The sequence below is a fragment of the Cololabis saira genome, chromosome 12, assembly GCF_033807715.1.
Source record: "Cololabis saira isolate AMF1-May2022 chromosome 12, fColSai1.1, whole genome shotgun sequence".
Lineage (NCBI taxonomy): Eukaryota > Metazoa > Chordata > Actinopteri > Beloniformes > Belonidae > Cololabis > Cololabis saira.
In genome coordinates, this window is record NC_084598.1 from 7839991 (window position 1) to 7859125 (window position 19135).

Sequence of the window (19135 nt, forward strand, 5' to 3'; positions counted from 1 at the left end):
ATCCAACATTACCTGATACAAAATGGGAACCGCAAATCCACGTTTTGGTGTCTGGAATCCAGTTGTTTCTGTGAATTGCAGCGATCCATTTGTCTCTCTTAAAGGAGCTTGAGGCTGGATTGTGGCAAGATTTATGAAAAAAATCTGTATACATTTTAAATTTTCTAGTAATAATGTCAGATGAAGCGTTCCAAACCCAAAAGAATGAGCCCTCTAGTGTATCTCTCCTTTGCCTTGAACAGGCTGTGTGCTGCAAAATGTGCTGCAATTTGGTCCCGAATTTCCCGCGCTGGGCTGCGGATGTGACGTCACATGACGCTGCATGCACGTTCTCCCCGTTCTCCCGTGCCGGCTTCTCTGTTGGCTGCAGTACCCCCAACGGCCGTCGTGATGAAGGGTGGCGCTAGAGAGTCTCATTTCTTAAAAGGAGCCTCAAGCTCCTTTAAGCTTATTTTTCAGCAGTCTGTAAAACGATTACTCCGATTTCTTGCTAAATCTATGAGTACAGTCGATCGCACAACAGCTCTTTCCCATTTTAGATGTTTTCCAGTTGCTCAAACTGAAAGTTTACGCTGTCACTCAGTCTTTCTGACACTCAGTGGGCGTAACATGCTGTGAAGTCGCATCTGTGACATTATGTGCATTCCCTCTATACAAATATGGAACACAAACACACATACAACCACACACACCTTTGGACACCTGCTCCTAACTTTTATTTCATTTTGATACTCGCATACAAAGATGTTTATGTTGTAAAAGTCTTTGACTCGGAGCTCTGCACTGGACCGTAATAATTAAAATTCACTATGTGCCACTTGGCTGTAGGGGACAATTTGTCAGCAGCACACGGATCTGACAGCACTTTAATCCAAGTGGGCACGAGCTAGGGGATCCATTTATATGGCATATGTAATAAATAGACTGAATAAAATTAAAAAAAGCAAACTATGACATTTCTTGGTCTTACTCTGAAGGAGTTGGGGCGATGATGGTGATCTGAGTTGGCCCTTCATCCCACTCCTTGGGTCATATTGGCTCTATTATATCCATGTCCTTATCTGACTCTTGGTGTTTGTGTCCATTTCTGAATTTAGTTATCAGGCTTTCTATGATGGACTATTCTGGACAAAAATAGCGGGGGAAAGGCATTCATATGTATGTGTCTGTTCTGTTCCCACTTCAGAGGAGAGTGTGAAAGCCACTCTTGCTTTGAAGAAAAAGTCCCACTTGTATGTTTTTCCAGCAGTCAGGCACTTTCTTTTTTTTTCTGAGGGTTCTTACTGTTTTATTGCATTTCTGTCATTGGTCAGTCCTCATTAGTAAGAATTCAATTTTAAAGGAACTTTTTTTTCCAGTGTATGCATGTGTCAAAAAGCCTTTTGGGGGAGATCCAATTTTTGAAGACCAAGAATAAAAAAAATCCATAAATCTGCAGCTTAAAAAAGATAGAGCAGGGGTTTCAGGTGGGGAAGCAAGTGGATGTCTGTGTCTCTGTGGCCTAGTGAGAGGATAATATAAGCCCTGTCAGTGAATAAATCCTCCTTTAGCTACTGTCTTCCACATGGTTCATCCTATAGTAATAAAAAGGACTGTCTGCTCTTGTCATTCAGATGATCAGCTCTGGAAAAACAATCCATCTGCTTTGCTTCAGCAGCTCTCCTCCTACCTGGCCCTGCTCTCCGCCTCAACCTCATATCCCGTCTCCCTTTTGCACGCTGTGATTGCTTCTTGTACTTTATTACTGGCCAGCACCGGCGATCAATAGACATCCTCACTTTATTATGTCATTTGATCTAATCACCTGCTGTGCCGGGTGGCACCTGATCACATGCTGTGATGGAACCATATTGATCTCGCCGTGTGATTTACATTAAACTTGCGTAGCCGGCGCTGTCGGGGGGGGGCTGATGTCGCCGGGAAATGTACTGCAATCAAGTTTTGGGTGTGTCGGAGTGCCAGGAGGGGAGGAACGTCGGTCTCATTTAAAGACTGATATAGAGGGGTCCAGGTCGATATTTGGATGCGTCTCATAATGGAATGAGCGAAACAGCAAAACGAGGATTGCAATTAGCGTGGAACATAAATCAATGTCAAGCAGAGAAGAGTTTTGATTGCTTTTTTTTTTACAACTTCTTTCAAGCAGGCAAACACAAAGCTAACTTTGGAGTTTTGTGAATAATCCAAGCCTTCACGGTCCAGATGGACTTTTACGATCAATGCAAGTACTTTGTTTTTTTTAAAAGCCACGTTGAATTATATGATTTTAATGAACTAACTTCTGTCTCCCAGGATCGTGTGCGAGATGGCTGCAGCTCCTGCGGACAATAAAGCGGGTCCGGTCCAGCTGTGCGTCGGCGAGTGCAGACCAGAACTCAGGGCTCGCTCCTCGCATCTCTACTCCTTTGTGGTACGACTGCTTCTCTCCTCCAGCTTTCTGTGCCGGCGCTTGTGTCGTTTTGCTGTGGCCAAACAGGCATATAAAAGAGCCATATTTGAAACTGAATATATAAACGGTTCAATATAAAGGGATTTCTTCATGCAATCATATTGTTTACTCCCCTTAGCAAAAAAAGAAAAGATGTGAGTTGCCACGCCAACCACTGCTGTAATTAGGCAGCTATGTGCATGCTTATAGGTTATTTTTAGTAACATTATTTGACTGACAGCGCAAGGTTTTCAAAGGTTTCTCATTAATTCTCTGCAGGTGTCACGACCTCGATATTTTCCTCCCTATTATGAAATTGTGTGGTTAGTATACCCTTATATATAAAATTGTCATAACAAAGTTCAAGATTTTTCTTCTTTCTTTTTGACTCCTCTGGTTTTGTGAGTGTACTTTGTACAGTAGATCTCATCAGCTGTGTAACTTTGCAGAGTAGTTGTTGGAACTTCTTGGAAGTTTTGTGTCGAATGAAACCCAGAGGTGTCAAGTAACAAAGTACAAATACTTTGTTACCTTACTTAAGTAGAAATTTTGGTTATCTATACTTCACTGGAGTAATTATTTTTCAGACGACTTTTTACTTTTACTCCTTACATTTTCACGCAATTATCTGTACTTTTTACTCCTTACATTTTAAAAACAGCCTCGTTACTCTATTTCATTTGGGCCTTTAAAAAAACTATCCAGTTAAATTGCTCCATCCGGATAGAGTGAATTTGGTTGTGGTTGTTTCAGATGTTCTTGTCCAGTTTTGTTCTTACATCCGTTCCCTCAGATTCCTGCAACTAAACTTGGATGTACATTCCAATAAAGGTTAGGATAAATGATAACATGCCTCTGAAGTTTGACTTTTTGCACCATTACAATACTTATAGGCAACTAGTCATCATATCTCCTGCTCTCTGAAACACATGTTAATGCTCAATAGTACACATATATGCTTCTTTAATATATTTGCATTATACTAAGATGCATTCATTTTCAATGGCTTTTGTCCTTAATTGCTTTTTTCCCCCTTACATTACTTTTACTTTTATACTTTAAGTAGTTTTGAAACCAGTACTTTTATACTTTTACTTGAGTAAAAAACTTGAGTTGATACTTCAACTTCTACAGGAGTATTTTTAAACTCTAGTATCTATACTTCTACCTGAGTACTGAATGTGAATACTTTTGACACCTCTGATGAAATGCAAACTGATCATTTTGGTGTCGTTTAAACCCAATCTTTCCAGCTGGGGGAGTGACTGGAACAGCTCAAACGTTGAGTGGAGGTTTTCACAAGAGGGACAGATAGAAAGTTAAAATGCAGATGAACATTATCTTCCTCCCGTCAGCAAACGCCGATGTTTGTTCACATCTGGGCAGCCCGTGGGCCTCGTCTCTGCGGTCTGCAGTCTGCCCACCCTGCGGCAAACAGATAATCTGCTTCCCCATTTGCGCGCGCCCACTCACACCTTCACAATTAGCACTCCCTTAACAATTAACAGCAGTCTGTAATTACTGTTGTTGTTTTTCCGAGCACCTGCTTTAATCCTGCAGCCTGGAAGTCACACACGCTGCAGCAGACAGTTTGGGATTTGTCACTGTGCTGCGTTTTGGCTTTGTACTTTTCCTTGACTACTGCAAGTGTGTGAAGTTGTATAATTCCTCTTTACCGAGCTCACAATTGCCTCCACTTAGGATTCCCATGTACTGCAGGCAACCTTTAAAAGAAAAAAAAGACAAAAAAGCCCTATAAAGAAAGAAATTGTTCTTTTATGTTTGTGCAGACAGAAGTGTGTGTGCTTTTTTTTTTTTTCTTTATCTGCACATGATCCGATGAGTGCGTGCCTGGCCATATAACGGGCCGTCTGCGTGGATATTTCTTCATCTGTCTGTGCGATGGCAGCCTGACAGCCTCCTGCTGTAAACACTAGTTATTTTCAGACCGTCTTTAAAAAGCTTCACTCAGACGCAACTCAGCAATGCACAACTTGCAGTAGTAGGGTCTCTCAGGGATTGTAAGAGCTCCTGGTTTTTATCTTTCTTTTTTCTCCCAGCAGCACTGCGCTCCACCACCATCAGCCTGGCAACATGAATTGCTGTAATTTTCTTGGGATTTGTGAGAATACATGAAGTTGTCAGCTGTTACCACAGGGATGCTTCCTTGTTTACTTTAAAGCTGCCCCTTCATCCTATCCTCTTTTTTTCCCCCTCCCGTTAATTGCTCTGAGGTCTGTCCCCTAACCCGTTACTCTGCGTCTGTGTGTGTTGCAGACTCCGACAGTCACCGGCCTGTCGCCCAGCAGAGGTCCGGAGTCGGGAGGAACCAAAGTCACCATCCTGGGAGAAAACCTGGGAGCCGGCAGCAGCGTCAACGTTCAGTTCGGGAACCAGACATGCGAGTTCTTCGGGTTAGACTTTTGATTTTGCACCCCATTTTTGCCATCCATGTTCAATTATAGGCTCAGAATTGGTGCTAAAACAGTCAGCATGATCAGGCTCAACACTGAATACTCATCACTGCAACTGCAAAAGAGATGAGGTGGAAATGTGAAAAGTTCATATTCGGTTTGAATGCAAAACACACTTTTCACCATTCTAAGAGATAGTGAAAATCGTCACTTCCGTAAAGTAAACTGAGGTAGCAGGGATAAAAAAAGTGAAAAATGAAATTGTCTATTTTCTACTTTTCCTTTCAGGCTTGAACTTTGTTTCTCGCATTTTATTTTTTCAAAACGCGCATTGCTTTTAATTCATTGTATGATGATCCCCGTGACCTTGTACAGGATTAAAACAGGTACAGCAAATAGATAGAGGGATGTATGCTGATAGAATAACGGCTTAACACGGAGTATCTTTAACTTTTACCCTGTGAGATAAATTGCATACGGTGAGTAAATGGGGATGAAAAAAAGCTTTTGAAACGATGTGGATCATTGCCTTTAAATAAGGTGCTGTATTTCACGGCTTCCTTGTAGTTCTCCCAGCGCTATTACTGAGAATTCCCTCAAGAAGATTCTTTCTTTCATCCTCTGTCAGAAACTTAGGTAAATCTTAATAAGCTTTTGATGGCCTGCTGCATCAAAACCTTGTAATAATAGCTTCAAGAAAAAGCCCTTCTTACTTCTCATCCATGCCCACCTTTCTCATTATCTTTCCATCAGTCTGTTTACTCCCCACTCTACAGAAGAGTATTAGGGCCAGGCAGGAGAAAAAATATTTAAGAGGGGAAGATTTGTTTTTTATTGTGCACTTTGAGAAAAAAGTCGAAATGTTGAGAAAAAAGTCGAAATGTCGAGAATAATGTTGAAATACAAGAATAAAGTCGAAATTTCGCCTTTTTTCTCAACATTTCAACTTAATTCATGAAATTTTGACTTTTTTTCTCAACATTTCGACTTTTTTCTCGAAATTGTACTTCAACATGATTTTCGACATTTCGACTTTTTTCTCAACATTTCGACTTTTTTCTCAAAGTGCATAATGAAAAAAAAATATTCCTCCTCTAAAATATTATTTTTATTTTTCACCTGCCTGGTCCTAATACTCGAGAAAAGAGTCGAAATGTTGAGAAATAAAGTCGAAATTTCGCCTTTTTTCTCAACATTTCAACTTTATTCCCGAAATTTTTACTTTTTTTCTCAACATTTCGACTTTTTTCTCGAAATTGTACTTCAACATTAATCTCTACATTTCGACTTTTTTCTCTACATTTCGACTTTTTTCTCGAAGTGCAAAATGAAAAAAAAATCTTCCTCCTCTAAAATAATATTTTTATTTTTCTCCAGCCTGGCCCTAATACTCTTCCGTCCCCCTCACCCCCCAAACACACACACAAAGAAGTCCATGTTTCCTCACGGCAGACGCTCCCACATGCCCTCTTTCTGCACCTATTTTCAGCTCGGCCACAGGTCGGACTATCATGTCGTAAGGCTGAGGAGTCAAGCCAGCTTTAATGAGATATGGGGCTAATTGCTGGTGTGTGCTTCTGCACTGTAATCCTGAAGAGAAGGATGGGGGGGGGTGTTCTAACACAAGCTTTTCTCTGCTAATGGATTGGGACAAATTCAGAGGGTGTGCACGTAGATAATAGTCTTGTAGAGGCAGGGAGAGCGTAGTGCAGCAGCACATGACAGTGTGTGCATGAGTCGGCGTGCAGGGCTGCACCTGTGCACGAGCTCCACGTCAGATAATTACAAGAACAGACCCGGGAGAACAAATTGCTTAATATATTCTGTTGCTGTAGGTGGTGTTTTTGATTTATGCAAATTGATTAATATTTGAGGTAAAGTAGCATTTAAAAGGGCGTCATTAGCTTATCTTTCCTCATCTCTTCTCTCCGCAGACGTGCCACCTCGTGCACATTTACTATGTACTCAAACAATGGCATTAAGGTGGGTTTGTTCTCTGCTTTCAGGCGGACGATGACGGAGATCGTGTGCTACTCCGCCCCGTCTCTGTCCGGCGTGGGCCCGGTCCAGATCAGCGTCGGGGTGGATCACGCCCAGATCAGGGAGAGCCTCACCTTCGAGTACATCGAGGACCCGACGGTCCAGCGCATCGAGCCGGACTGGAGCATCGCCAGGTAACCATGAAGCTGTTGTTCCCTCCGTGATCTCACCAACCGACCCAGCTGGCAACGCTGTCATAGACGTGTTTGGAATCACTTGGTTCAGTCGTCAACATGAAGCAAACAGGAGTCCATAAAGAACACTGAACACGCTTTTACACTAGTACCTACTCAGCCCGACTCGACTCGACTTCATTTCTTTTCAATACAGGGAATGTGCATGACGTCACAGATGTGACTTCACAGCAGGTTACGCCCACTGAGTGTCAGAAAGACTGAGTGTCAGAAAGACTGAGTGGCAGCGTAAACTTTAAGTTTGAGCAACTGGAAAACATGTAAAATGGGAAAGAGCTGTTGTGCGATCGACTGTACTCATAGATTTAGCAAGAAATCAGAGTTATCGTTTTACAGACTGCCAAAAAATAAGCTTAAGAGAGACAAATGGATCACTGCAATTCGCAGAAACAACTGGATTCCAGGCACCGAAACGTGGATTTGTGGTTCCCATTTTGTATCAGATAATGTTGGATTTTTGGGTAGCTAACGTTAAACGGTCAAATCATAAAGTTCGGTGTCCTCATCACTTTAATTTCTACAACAAATCCTGTCTTGAAGTCGGACCAAGCATCAAGACTTTTGTAAACCTTCAAGCTTTGCTTCGTGTATTTCCCCGGCGTAGAAATTAAGTACATATAAATATCAGGAAACTGGATTCGTGGCCAAATATTAATGTCCATGGACCACTGGTTCTTGGTAACTGTACCAAATATTAATGTCCATGGACCACTGGTTCTTGGTAACTGTACCAAATATTAATGTCCATGGACCACTGGTTCTTGGTAACTGTACCAAATATTAATGTCCATGGACCACTGGTTCTTGGTAACTGTACCAAATATTAATGTCCATGGACCACTGGTTCTTGGTAACTGTACCAAATATTAATGTCCATGGACCACTGGTTCTTGGTAACTGTACCAAATATTAATGTCCATGGACCACTGGTTCTTGGTAACTGTACCAAATATTAATGTCCATGGACCACTGGTTCTTGGGGTAACTGTACGGGTCTCCTTCAAGTCCAACTGCCTTTAATTTAAGCCCATGATTGGCCGTTATCCCGTCTTCTCCACGGTTTCCCTGACCAGTTGCAGCCATTTTTACCACTCAGTGTGAGTAAGGCGGTGGTCCAGTGGGAATGTGACGTCAATGCATACAGTACCTCTATACCCAGATCAAAAGTGGGCGGGGTTGTCACTGCTGTGACGTACTCAATTGTGTGACACAAACAAAGAAAACCCACTCCGGCTATTGGGGTCCTTCACCGCACGATAATCGCTTTTTAACTTTTTCAGTTTGTCTCGGCACTGCTGAAAAGTCCATTTGTAGCCTTGAGCAGACATGGACTGAGAAATCTCCTGGTATATTTTTTCATTCCCCGTGGCCCCATCTGGCTCTCTCTGGATATTTTCATCAGCCACCAGGTTTAAGAACGTCTCCACCTCGGAATTTGACCACGAATTTGAACAGATTTCTGTGCTGCCATTGTTCTTCGAAAAAAATTAACAAGAAGTTGCGAGTCGCTCTTGAAATGATGTCACATCCTGACTCAGACGCCCAGAACCCCGGCAGAGTAGATACAGAAAAAGTATCTACTCGGCACGTTAGACCCCTAGTGGAGAAGCGCTAAACCGAGTGGAGGAGAGTCGAGCTGGGCTGAGTAGGTACTAGTGGAAAAGAACCATTAGTTACTGGTTTCTGTCCATTAGACTGAAGGTGACAGAGAAGCCACAGCTCAGGAGAGAATGACCCATTAAGATGCTACACAATCATCAATGACAGACTGATTCTCTACTACTATTAAAGAAACAATGAAGAAAGGTCACCATATCTCTTTTCGCTTTGAAAGGAAGAAAAAACAGAAAACAGAATGCGTTGAGCTGGCACCATAAGATCATGTAATTCCTGAGACCTCTGTAAGCCTGCCACATTTCTGCGTAACAACACAAACTGGCGAGCGCTGAGACCTGAGCCGGCCGCTCATCCCAGCGTCCCAGCACGCTCCGCCGGTCTCTGTACTTTAAACATAGATCTGGGCCTAGTTGTTTACAGCTAGCAGAATCAGTTAAAATTTCTCTCTAATCATCCTCCACTCCCAACACCATTACCATCCGACAGACACTGATGATGAGATTCGATTGGATGCATGAGTTTTCATCTGAGAGGGATCGTGCTGAAGGTTTAGCTGATATTGACTATTTTGTTTCTGTTTCTCGGTCTGTTCTTGTTTTTTAATAGAAAGTTAAAAGAAAATGAAGAAAGCTTTGTTCTCTGTTTTGCAGTGGCCATACCCCTCTGATGGTAACGGGGACCAACCTGGATGTAATTCAGGAGCCCAGGATCCGGGTGAAGTACGCTGGACGAGAGTCCGTCAATGTAAGAACCAAACATCCATCAATATCTCTCTCTCTCTCTCTCTCTCTCTCTGTATATATATATATATATATATATATATATATATATATATATATATATATATATATATATATATATATATATATATATATATATATATATGTACAAAAAAATCCTAACAAGAATATTTGTCTTATTTGTAGTTAAAATGTCTCATTTTTAGTCAAAAACTCTCATTACACTTAAAACAAGAGTCATTACCAGAAAAATAACTTGTTATTTGACAATTTTCACCTGCTCCAAGTAAATTTTCACAAATTTTCAAAAATCTGCCAATGGAACAAGATTTATCTTCTCATTACAAGCAAAAAAATCGTGTTCCATTGGCAGATTTTTTCTACTTATTTAAAGTGAAAATGTACTTGAAACAGGTGAAAATTGTCAAATAACAAGTTATTTTTCTGGTAATGACTCTTGTTTTAAGTGTAATGAGAGTTTTTGACTAAAAATGAGAAATTTTAACTATAAAAAAACAAATATTCTTGTTAAGATTTTGAGTTTTTGCAGTGTACTGTGTGTATATATATATATATATATATATATATATATATATATATATATATATATATATATATATATATATATATATATAATATATATAGTGAGTGTTACTGCTGGAAGTTGGAGCACTGGCAGAATACTGCATGCAGTATTTACTGAAGGCTTTTAATCCATCCATTCATCCATCTCTCCGTGTTCCACCACTTATCCGGGTCAGGCCCGCTGAGGCGACCCTCTACGCAGAGCTTCTCCTCTCTGGCTTCAGAGATTGTGTGTGTCAGTTCAGCCGAGAAACACAATCTCTACAGCAAGTCCTCGCTGTGTCCCCGGGCCTCCCCCCTCCATCTCAACCAGAAGCCAGAACTAACTCAACTACCTACTTTTGATGCAGAGAAGTAGCAGATCTTCTCTAAGCCCCCCTGGATTAACTCAACTTCCCTTTCTGTCTGGAAGGAGTGATGCCAGGCAGCTCCTCTCCACAATATATATGTATGCTCTAGTAACTGCCTACGCTGGGCCTACACTGACTACGTTTACATGCAGTCAAAATTGGGGTTAAGGTCAATATTCCGGTTACTGAAACATTGGGAATAATCTGTTTCCATGCGTGAGCAAACAGGGTTATTCCTGTATACATGGTGATTAATCATCAGGATATCTGGATCAAAGCGACGCACGGAGAACATCATGACGCAATTCCTGTCATTTCTGCTTCTACTTCCTGTATCCAAATTCAAAACAACAACGATAACAGCAGCACGGAGGATAATGAACAGCCCAGTAGAAGTCGTTTTGTTTCTCGGCCCTGTAGTTCTCCTTTTTCAAATCCTGCTTTGCGCAAATTTTCGCTCACCTTGTTGTAAATCTGGCTATCCCGGTACTTTCTACCGTCCACAAATGCCAAAATGTTCATATCCTTCATTACATTTATGAAGTGATTAGTCTCCTCCTGGTCTTGTGTTTCTCCATGTTTATAAGAACTTCCTGGACTCAAAAGACCAGGATTCCTTGCGAAAAGAACATGTGCAGAAAACAAATTCCTGTTCCTTTTGATGGGGAAATCCCGTTAGGTTTTTACATGACCAAATATTCAGGTTAGAAAAGGAGTAACCAGGGGTCATATTTGGGTTTTTAAAAACAGGAATATGAGCAAATTCCGGTTATTCAAAGGGGTTATTGGTGTTTACATGTCCGTGCAAAACCGGGTTATTGCTAATATTCCGGTTACAAAAGGGTTATTGACTGCATGTAAACGTAGTCACTGTCTCCATATGGAGGGACAAGAATCAAGCCATAAATGAGCCGCTTTGCCTCTCAGCTTATTGGGCTGGCTGGTCCAAATCTGATTGGATTGGATCACCTATACGTGAGCAGTAGTGAGGCCTGAGGACGGTGGACGGCTTTGTGTCAGTTCTTCACTGGGAGAACGTTAAAGGTGTGCATGATCGGGGGAAAGGAGACTGCTAATGGCTTTCAACACAAGATTAACTGTTGTCAGAAGTCTTTGCTCAGCATAAAAAGCTCCGGTATAATCAAAGTCTCGGCTGCAGGAAATCGTTACAAATTGCGTTTTAGGGCCTGTCCTGGGGGTTCTTGTTTAATTAAGAGGATGGAATTTCTTTGCCGTGGTTTGGGCTAAAATAGGTAAGTAAATGGACGAAAAGGAAGGACAAAGAGGGAAGAGGCTGGAGGTGCAGGGCTTTAGATGCACCGACCGATCAGCTGGTGATTGTCACTCCATGGGGTATTTAAATCCCTTCTTTTTTTTCTAAGTTGGCACAGCTTGATAGTGCAGTCACTATTGAACCATGTTGTGGAGATTTTTCACTGTCGGTATAGAATAGCAGGGAAATCAATGTTTACAGCCTGTAAGGAAAATGAAGTGGTGGAGGAACAACAACTAGCCGTTAGGCTTGAAACAGCATCGGCTGCTGCTGGACAAGCTCCTTATTATGAAGTTATCAAGGGCTAAGAGGGTCAGCCTCTGCTATCTTTCTTGGTTATTTAAATGAATGTATTCAGTTAATTATAGTTCATAGAGAAAACATTGGAATCAGAGATGATCTGTATTGACAGTTTAAAAACTAGTGCATTTAGGATTTAGAGAATGAAACAAAATGCATAAATAAATCCATATGAGAAGTTGCCCGAGTATAAACAAAATAACTGTACACAATCATACAGCATATTCCACATGTATATATATATATATATATATATATATATATATATATATATATATATATATATATATATATATATACATATATATACACACACACATACACACGTATACATACACATGTCCATTGGTACATGCCTATGTGTATTATACCTTTGTTTTATATGTACCGTATTAATAATTGTGTATTTATAGGTGCTGTTGAATTGTAACAACGTGCTACATATTTTCATTTCTGTATTTAAACTGTTCCACAGATTAACTCCTGTCACTGAGATCATCGTTGTTAACGTTGGTTCTCTCCTTTGTTTTCCTGAACATAAATGTTCCCCTTAGTTCATATTGACTAAATCTGCTTTGGAAGAGCTCCTGAATACTGTCAGGAAGTGTTTTTATGTTGATTTTAAACATAAGTTGCGCTGTTTTAAGGTCCACTAAATCTCTGAATTTAAGGACGTTTGAATTTACGAATAATCCATTTGTTGGTTCTCGATAATCTGCATTGTTTATAACTGTAGCAAGCCCGTTGCCACTGGGGCCGACCGACAGGACAAAGGACACAGGGTTTAGTGCAGGAACTCTTTAATTCAATCACACCGCCACGCGTGCACCAGCAGAACCTTCTCCCAGCAGACCTCTTGCTGGTGTGCAGCCACTTCTTGTGTAGCCAGACAGGGTGGAGAGGTTGATTGGGCACAGGTGTGCCCAATCGGCTGAGTGGCTGCTCCTCCACCCTGCCACAATAACTCTAATGGCTCTTTTTTGTAAGATAACAATCGGGTCTGTGATTGTTTTGTGTTTTGTTTAAGACCGGGGTTTTAGCTTGTTACGCGTGTTTCTGGTTCATGATTTATTCTGCCTCCACGTGGACAGGAGCTCCACAAACCCTAACTACACCCTCACGTTCACACGCTGCACTGATGTCACTGCTCCAGCCTAGAAACACGCAGCTCAACACATGTTGGAAGCAGCTTTGCACATTAACCCCTTTTACAGCACAAACTAAATCTCATGCTTCATTTATAGAGTTTCAGAACAGGTTAGTGCAAAGGCGTGCACATGCGCATACACAAACAGCGCTTTACACAGATTTAGCCCAACGTGCCTTTTTGCCTCTCTGCATTTCCAACACACTAGCTCTGACACCAGCAGTCTAAAATTGGTCTTGCGTGTCTTCCCTGCTTAGTAAATGTTTCTTTAATAAAAAGCATAACTTGGCCCAGGGGTATTAACGCTGCAGCGTTTCCTCATGTTCGAGTAAAGTACCTCTGAAACACCTTTGTGATTTTTGCAGAAATACTGTATATTACTAACTACAAGTTGAAAACGTCTCTGTTCTGTTTTATGTTTAAAGCGGGGGAAAAAAGGCGAGTTGATGATTGTGAGGGAGGGCGGCCTGGTGGAATGGGATTTAACTGCTGCGTGGGTGCTGCGCTCTCGTCTCTGCAAGAGAGTTGTTCCTCTCCACGCCGCCTTGTCACTCCCCACCACGCTTCCAATAAAGAAGCCTGTGTCACTATCGTGATTGCCCCCACGGCCACAGAGAATGAATTTCTATTAAATACTAAGGTTACTATTACACAGCCTTCATCCCCCCCCGTCTCCTCCACCTCTTTTCCTCCGTTTTTGTCACAGGAGGAAGGCAAACAGAGGAGCAGCCTATAGCAATAAGAGCTGCTGTCTGTCAGCCAGCCTTCAAATGATCACCTGTCTTCCACTAAATTGCTTCTCTTCTCTACTTCCCTTGTTTCACCTGCACAGATTCACAAAGAAAAAAAACAGGGGGAAGGGGGGGGTGGAGGCAATTTTCTTTACAAAAACGCTTTGTATCTGTCAGCGCTTTCACGATTGAAACATTATCATGATCTCGATTAAGGCTTAAAGGGTTATTTTCCAGCTCCAGAACGTTTTCCCCTGTCCCAGAAGGATTTCATTTAACACATTTGCCACGCTTAAGATGACTCGGCTGTGTCAGCAGGTGCATTTACAGTTCCTGCCGGTCACAAACAACCGATAATGCTTGCAAAAAAAATGTAGAGTTTCCGCGGTTCTGTTTTCTTTCCTTCTTTCTTCTTGATAAGAGTCCCATAAAAGATATGACAGTAAAATAAACGTGGAGGCTGGTCTCTATGCAGCGCATACAGTATATACATAAATAAGGAAGAAAGACAAGGAAGAACAAATAAATGCAGAAATATATAAAGACAAATTGCAAAAGCAATATCATGCTTATGAAAGACTCGGGAATTACATGTCACTTCCTTTATTTTCTTTTTGATTTGTCTGTCTGTTTATTTATTCATGTATTTATCTAAATATGTTTAAATGAATTTTTATCTATTTTCTGGAGGCAAATTACTCTATTTTTCTATAGCACTTTTGTTTTTTATCACTTTACTTCTCTTCTCTCTTCTTTCACATGGACTCGCCACCAAAATAAGTGTCTGAACAAGTTTGATGGCAGAAATGAGCGCTGAAGCTGCAGAATCTCCAAAGATGATGTACACATAGGCTGGATTAAAGATTGCTCCACACATTAGGAACACACGGTCTGCTGCACCTCAGCTGGGCTTTACACAATGAAACCATCTTTATATTTGGGCGTGGTATCGTGAGCGGCTCATTGACTGGACGAGGCATCGGTGTCCAACAGACGTCCCGTCTCTGGAGCTAAAGAAAGCAGATTATCGAGAACCAACAAATAGATTATTCGTAAATTCAAATATGCTTAAATTCAGAGATTTAGTGGATCTTAAAACAGCGCAATTTATGTTTAAAATCAACAATAAAACACTTCCTGACAGTATTCAGGAGCTCTTCCAAAGCAGAGTTAGCCAATATGTACTTAGGGCAATATGTACTAAAACTAAATATATGTTCAGGAAAACAAAGGCAAGAACCAACGTTAAACAACGATGCATCTCAGTGACAGGAGTTAATCTGTGGAACAGTTTAGATACAGAAATGAAAATGTCTAGCACGTTATTACAATTCAACAGCACCTATAAATACACAATTATTAATACAGTACATATAAAACAAAGGTATAATACACACAGGCATGTACCTATGTATGTGTATGTGTGTATATATATATATATATATATATATATATATATATATATATATATATATATATATATATATATATATATATGTTTGTATATACAGTATGTGTGTGTGTGTATGTATGTATATGTGTAGGTATGTGTACAGTATGTGTATGTACTGTATGTGCTTATATATATATATATATACTGTATGGAATGATATTTAGTAATGACATGTGGAATATGCTGTGTGTTTGTGTACAGTTATTTTGTTTATACTCGGGCAACTTCTCATATGGATTTATTTATGTATTTTGCTTCATTCTCTAAATCCTAAATGCACTAGTTTTTAAAAGCTAACATTTTTTTTTGTAAAAAGGGTAAGCGTCATAAGCTTAGGCTTCAGTCTACACCTTTTGGTCCTTGGTTTTTAGTTAAAATTGTATATATATATATATATATATCAAAACATTATATATTTTTTGTATTACACTGATGATTTACACCCTACTTTGGGTTATTTGTGTTGTAGAAATTGAAAGTACCAATAAACTGAACTAAAACTGAACTAAAGTATCAAAACAGCAGATTTTCATCCCTTTCCTTGCGGTACCTACTGTATCTTACAAAAAATAATGAACTGGTGGTTCTAGCCTTCAGACTGGAACGCAGCATAGATGTTGGCAGGCTGGATCAGCGCTGAAGTCAGTCTCAGCATTATCAGCTGGTTAGAACAGCAGGAACAGCAAGAAGGAAAATAAATGCAGCACGGGAGTTACGGGGCGCAGTAACGAGATACGAGACGTTAGCCCCCAGATGACCTCTCATTCTCAACTTCTCCAATTTTTCCTACACACACCTCTACAGCGAGCTCTCTCCGAGCTTCTCTTCACCAGTACCCTGGCCCGAGACCTTTGAATGATTGAGTGGGTTGTAAGCGCACAGTAGATCATGGTAATGTATTCAGCCAGAGGGGCTGGAGTGGTACTGCCTTAAACAGCCTGGCTGCATCCAACACGAGAGGAAGAAGACAGATGAGGCCACAATTCCAATTATTTTCTCTTTCTGTTGGCCTCTCTACACTTTATCAATGGGGAAGTGGAGCTTCTCCACCACGTTGCATATTTGAATATATACACCGTTGTAAAGAGTGTTTTTTGACAATTTACATATTCATGTTTATATGTTTTGTTCAGGTGAGAAAAGTACACGACTGCAGTAGAAGGTGAAGTGGTAGGGTTTTAGATCTTTTGGTACTGCGAGTAAATCATTTCCATTTTTTTCTTTTGAACAAAATCCTGTTAGAAATCTCCTGCCGCATCTTTGCTGCAGCATCTACAAGAATCCCAAATATTCTGTTTTGATTTGAATTGAACTGAATAATACTTTCTCAATCCCCAAAGGGAAATTACATTGTAGCTGTGCAATTTAAAATAAACATGAAGTGAGAAATTGTCGGAGAGTAGTGTTTGTGTTGTGTTTGTTTGTAAAAACTAGATCAGTCGATATTTAACAACTCTTTTCTTTATCGTGTCCCATTCACGCACTCGTTTTTTTTCCTCACTTATCACTTCGCATAAACAGACTCACTCATGTATTCTAAAAAAAAAAACATCCTGCATGATGATAGCAGCAGTTTTCTGTCCTGACAGGGTTCAGTGAAGGAAAGGATTTCAGAAAAGAGGAGACTACCCGAGGACAGTGCAGGGGAAAAAAACAACAACAGAAAAAAACAGAGTATCTATCCCCAGCAGAGCAGATGGTATTCAGAGTTTTTAGTTGACTTGCAAATGTCCTGCTGTTCCGATGGAACAGTCGCGGTGACACTGCCGGAGCATCTGGGCTTGTCTATATGAGCTGTCACTATGCCAGCAGCAGCGAGAAAAAAGCCTATACCATGCTTAACCTACGCTTTTTAACCTTTACACTTCCTCTGGCTCTGTCTAAACCCAAGGCACCTGTTTGACTGGTTGGTTTTGTTGCTTTTTGGCTTCATTGAGGGCCTGGCACCATCACATCTCTGCACCTTATGGGCTGAAAAAAAAGCAACAACAACCTGGATGCCCGCTTAAGAGTCCCAGTATACATGTGCTCAAATGATTCAGTGTGAGTGGAAAAAGTAAGGCCCAGTCCCAATCCCCCCTTAGTCCTACTTTTCAGCCCTACCCCTACATTTTGCACGTTCCCGTGAGGGTAGTGGTGTCCCAATTCCTCATTTCATCTAGGGGTTGTGGGCATAACGAGGGCTAGTGTGTATGAATCTATCCCTTCACAGCGAGGGATTTCAGATGCTGACTTCACGACCGAGGGCTAGAAACATTTCCCAGAATGCTTTACGTCATCATTTGCAGACTGAATCAAACAAAAAAACATGGCGGACATTTCTCATTTTTAGTGAATAAAATCAATATTTTGAGTTAGTTTCTGCATAAAAATACATTTTGATCACATTTCTAGCAAGAAATATATATTTTACTTTCATAATATTCACTCAGTGGATGTACATAATCACTCACTTGCCCGTTCTTGCGTTGTATCTTCAGATGTCGCCAGAATAAAAGCTGATTTATGGTTCCGCGTTACACCAACGCAGAGCCTACGGCGTACAACTAATATTCAAATATAGGAACCAGAAATCAGGCGGCTCTTCTCATCCCCGAAAACATCGGAGCAAATTTCTTAGCAGGCGTTATTTGGATAAACTGAGCCCAGGTTGGGGATCTTAACGGTTACTTTTACACCTGAAAAAATATTAAAACTTAATAAAGTGGCATATTAACAGCGCTACAGCGGAAATTAAAACAGCTTTTAGCTCTGGGCTTCCTGATATGGTGTGACGTATGTGCAAACGTAACTACGCAGTCGCTTACGTACCCGAACGTAAACCACGCAGTGACGTAGCAAGTGGTGTCCCAATCCCTAGGGAAGATTACAAGGGTCCTACGCCTGTGGCTTCATTTTTAGGGCTAGTGGTAGAAAGTAGGGGGTGTATTGGGATTGGCCCTTAATTAAACAATATAAAGTTGTATCTACAGTACGATGAAACAAAAGACACATTTTAACTAAGCACATCCCCATCGGTCGCGTGCGTCTGTATCTGAACAGCACACATTGTTTTACAAGTTTGTGAGAACTTACTGTAAAGTATGCATGGACTTTGTCTGCCGCTCTTCAACAATGCTGTTGAGATTGTATTTGTTAGTTCTGGTTCACTGCAAACGTGTCCTCCATGCGTGGCAAAGCCGCTGTAAAATTTTCATTAACTCTCATCTCTTCCTCTAACTTTAAAGTTAACGTGATTTCACAGAACCCTGGTTTGGTGAAAGTATGTCAGGAGTCCTATCCGGCTGTGGCATCTATTTTTAAAAAGAGCATATCTTCTCACTCCCGTCATGCGCTGCTCCTTCTTGAGCTTGCAAAAATGTGAAGTCAAAGGAAGAAATGTCAACACCAGGGAGAGTTGTTTCCGAGCGTGCATGGCTTGTGGCGGAGACACAGACAGCTAGAGCCGTAATACTGTTTTATGTATGTCGCTCTGACCATTTCTAAGGTAGGAAACATGGAGAATGTCCTGTTTTGTTTTTTGTTGTTCTGTGAGTTAACCAGTAGAAATGTTGTCATAAATTGTCAAGTCTGAAAAGTCTTGAATCAACCTTAGTTTTCTCATAATCTTGAATCCGCCCATTAAATAAATGCTGCCAGACGAGAAAGACTTTGGAGCGCTCCACATGTAGCATTTGTAGAATTGTTTGGGGTTGAAAATCCCAAATCATGAAATGTTGATATTTTTTTACAAACACCAAAAAGAAACACCAAAAAAAGAAAGAAAAATACCTTTTTCAGACGGATGTGAGAAACGCAACCAACAGCCAGACCCTGTGACAGTGTTGGGTAGGGATGGGAATTGATAAGATTTTTATGATTCC

At 40.8% G+C, this 19135-nt stretch overlaps 1 protein-coding gene across 1 annotated transcript in view; it reads left to right on the forward strand.

Annotated features, from left to right (window-relative positions):
- plxna2 (plexin A2) overlaps positions 1-19135 on the forward strand; it is a 265758-nt gene that overhangs the window by 182815 nt on the left and 63808 nt on the right. The window contains exons 14-17 of the mRNA XM_061735348.1: positions 2293-2410; positions 4706-4842; positions 6849-7016; positions 9344-9437. Coding sequence (XP_061591332.1) covers positions 2293-2410; positions 4706-4842; positions 6849-7016; positions 9344-9437 — 517 coding nt within the window. The remainder of the gene's footprint in view (positions 1-2292; positions 2411-4705; positions 4843-6848; positions 7017-9343; positions 9438-19135) is intronic.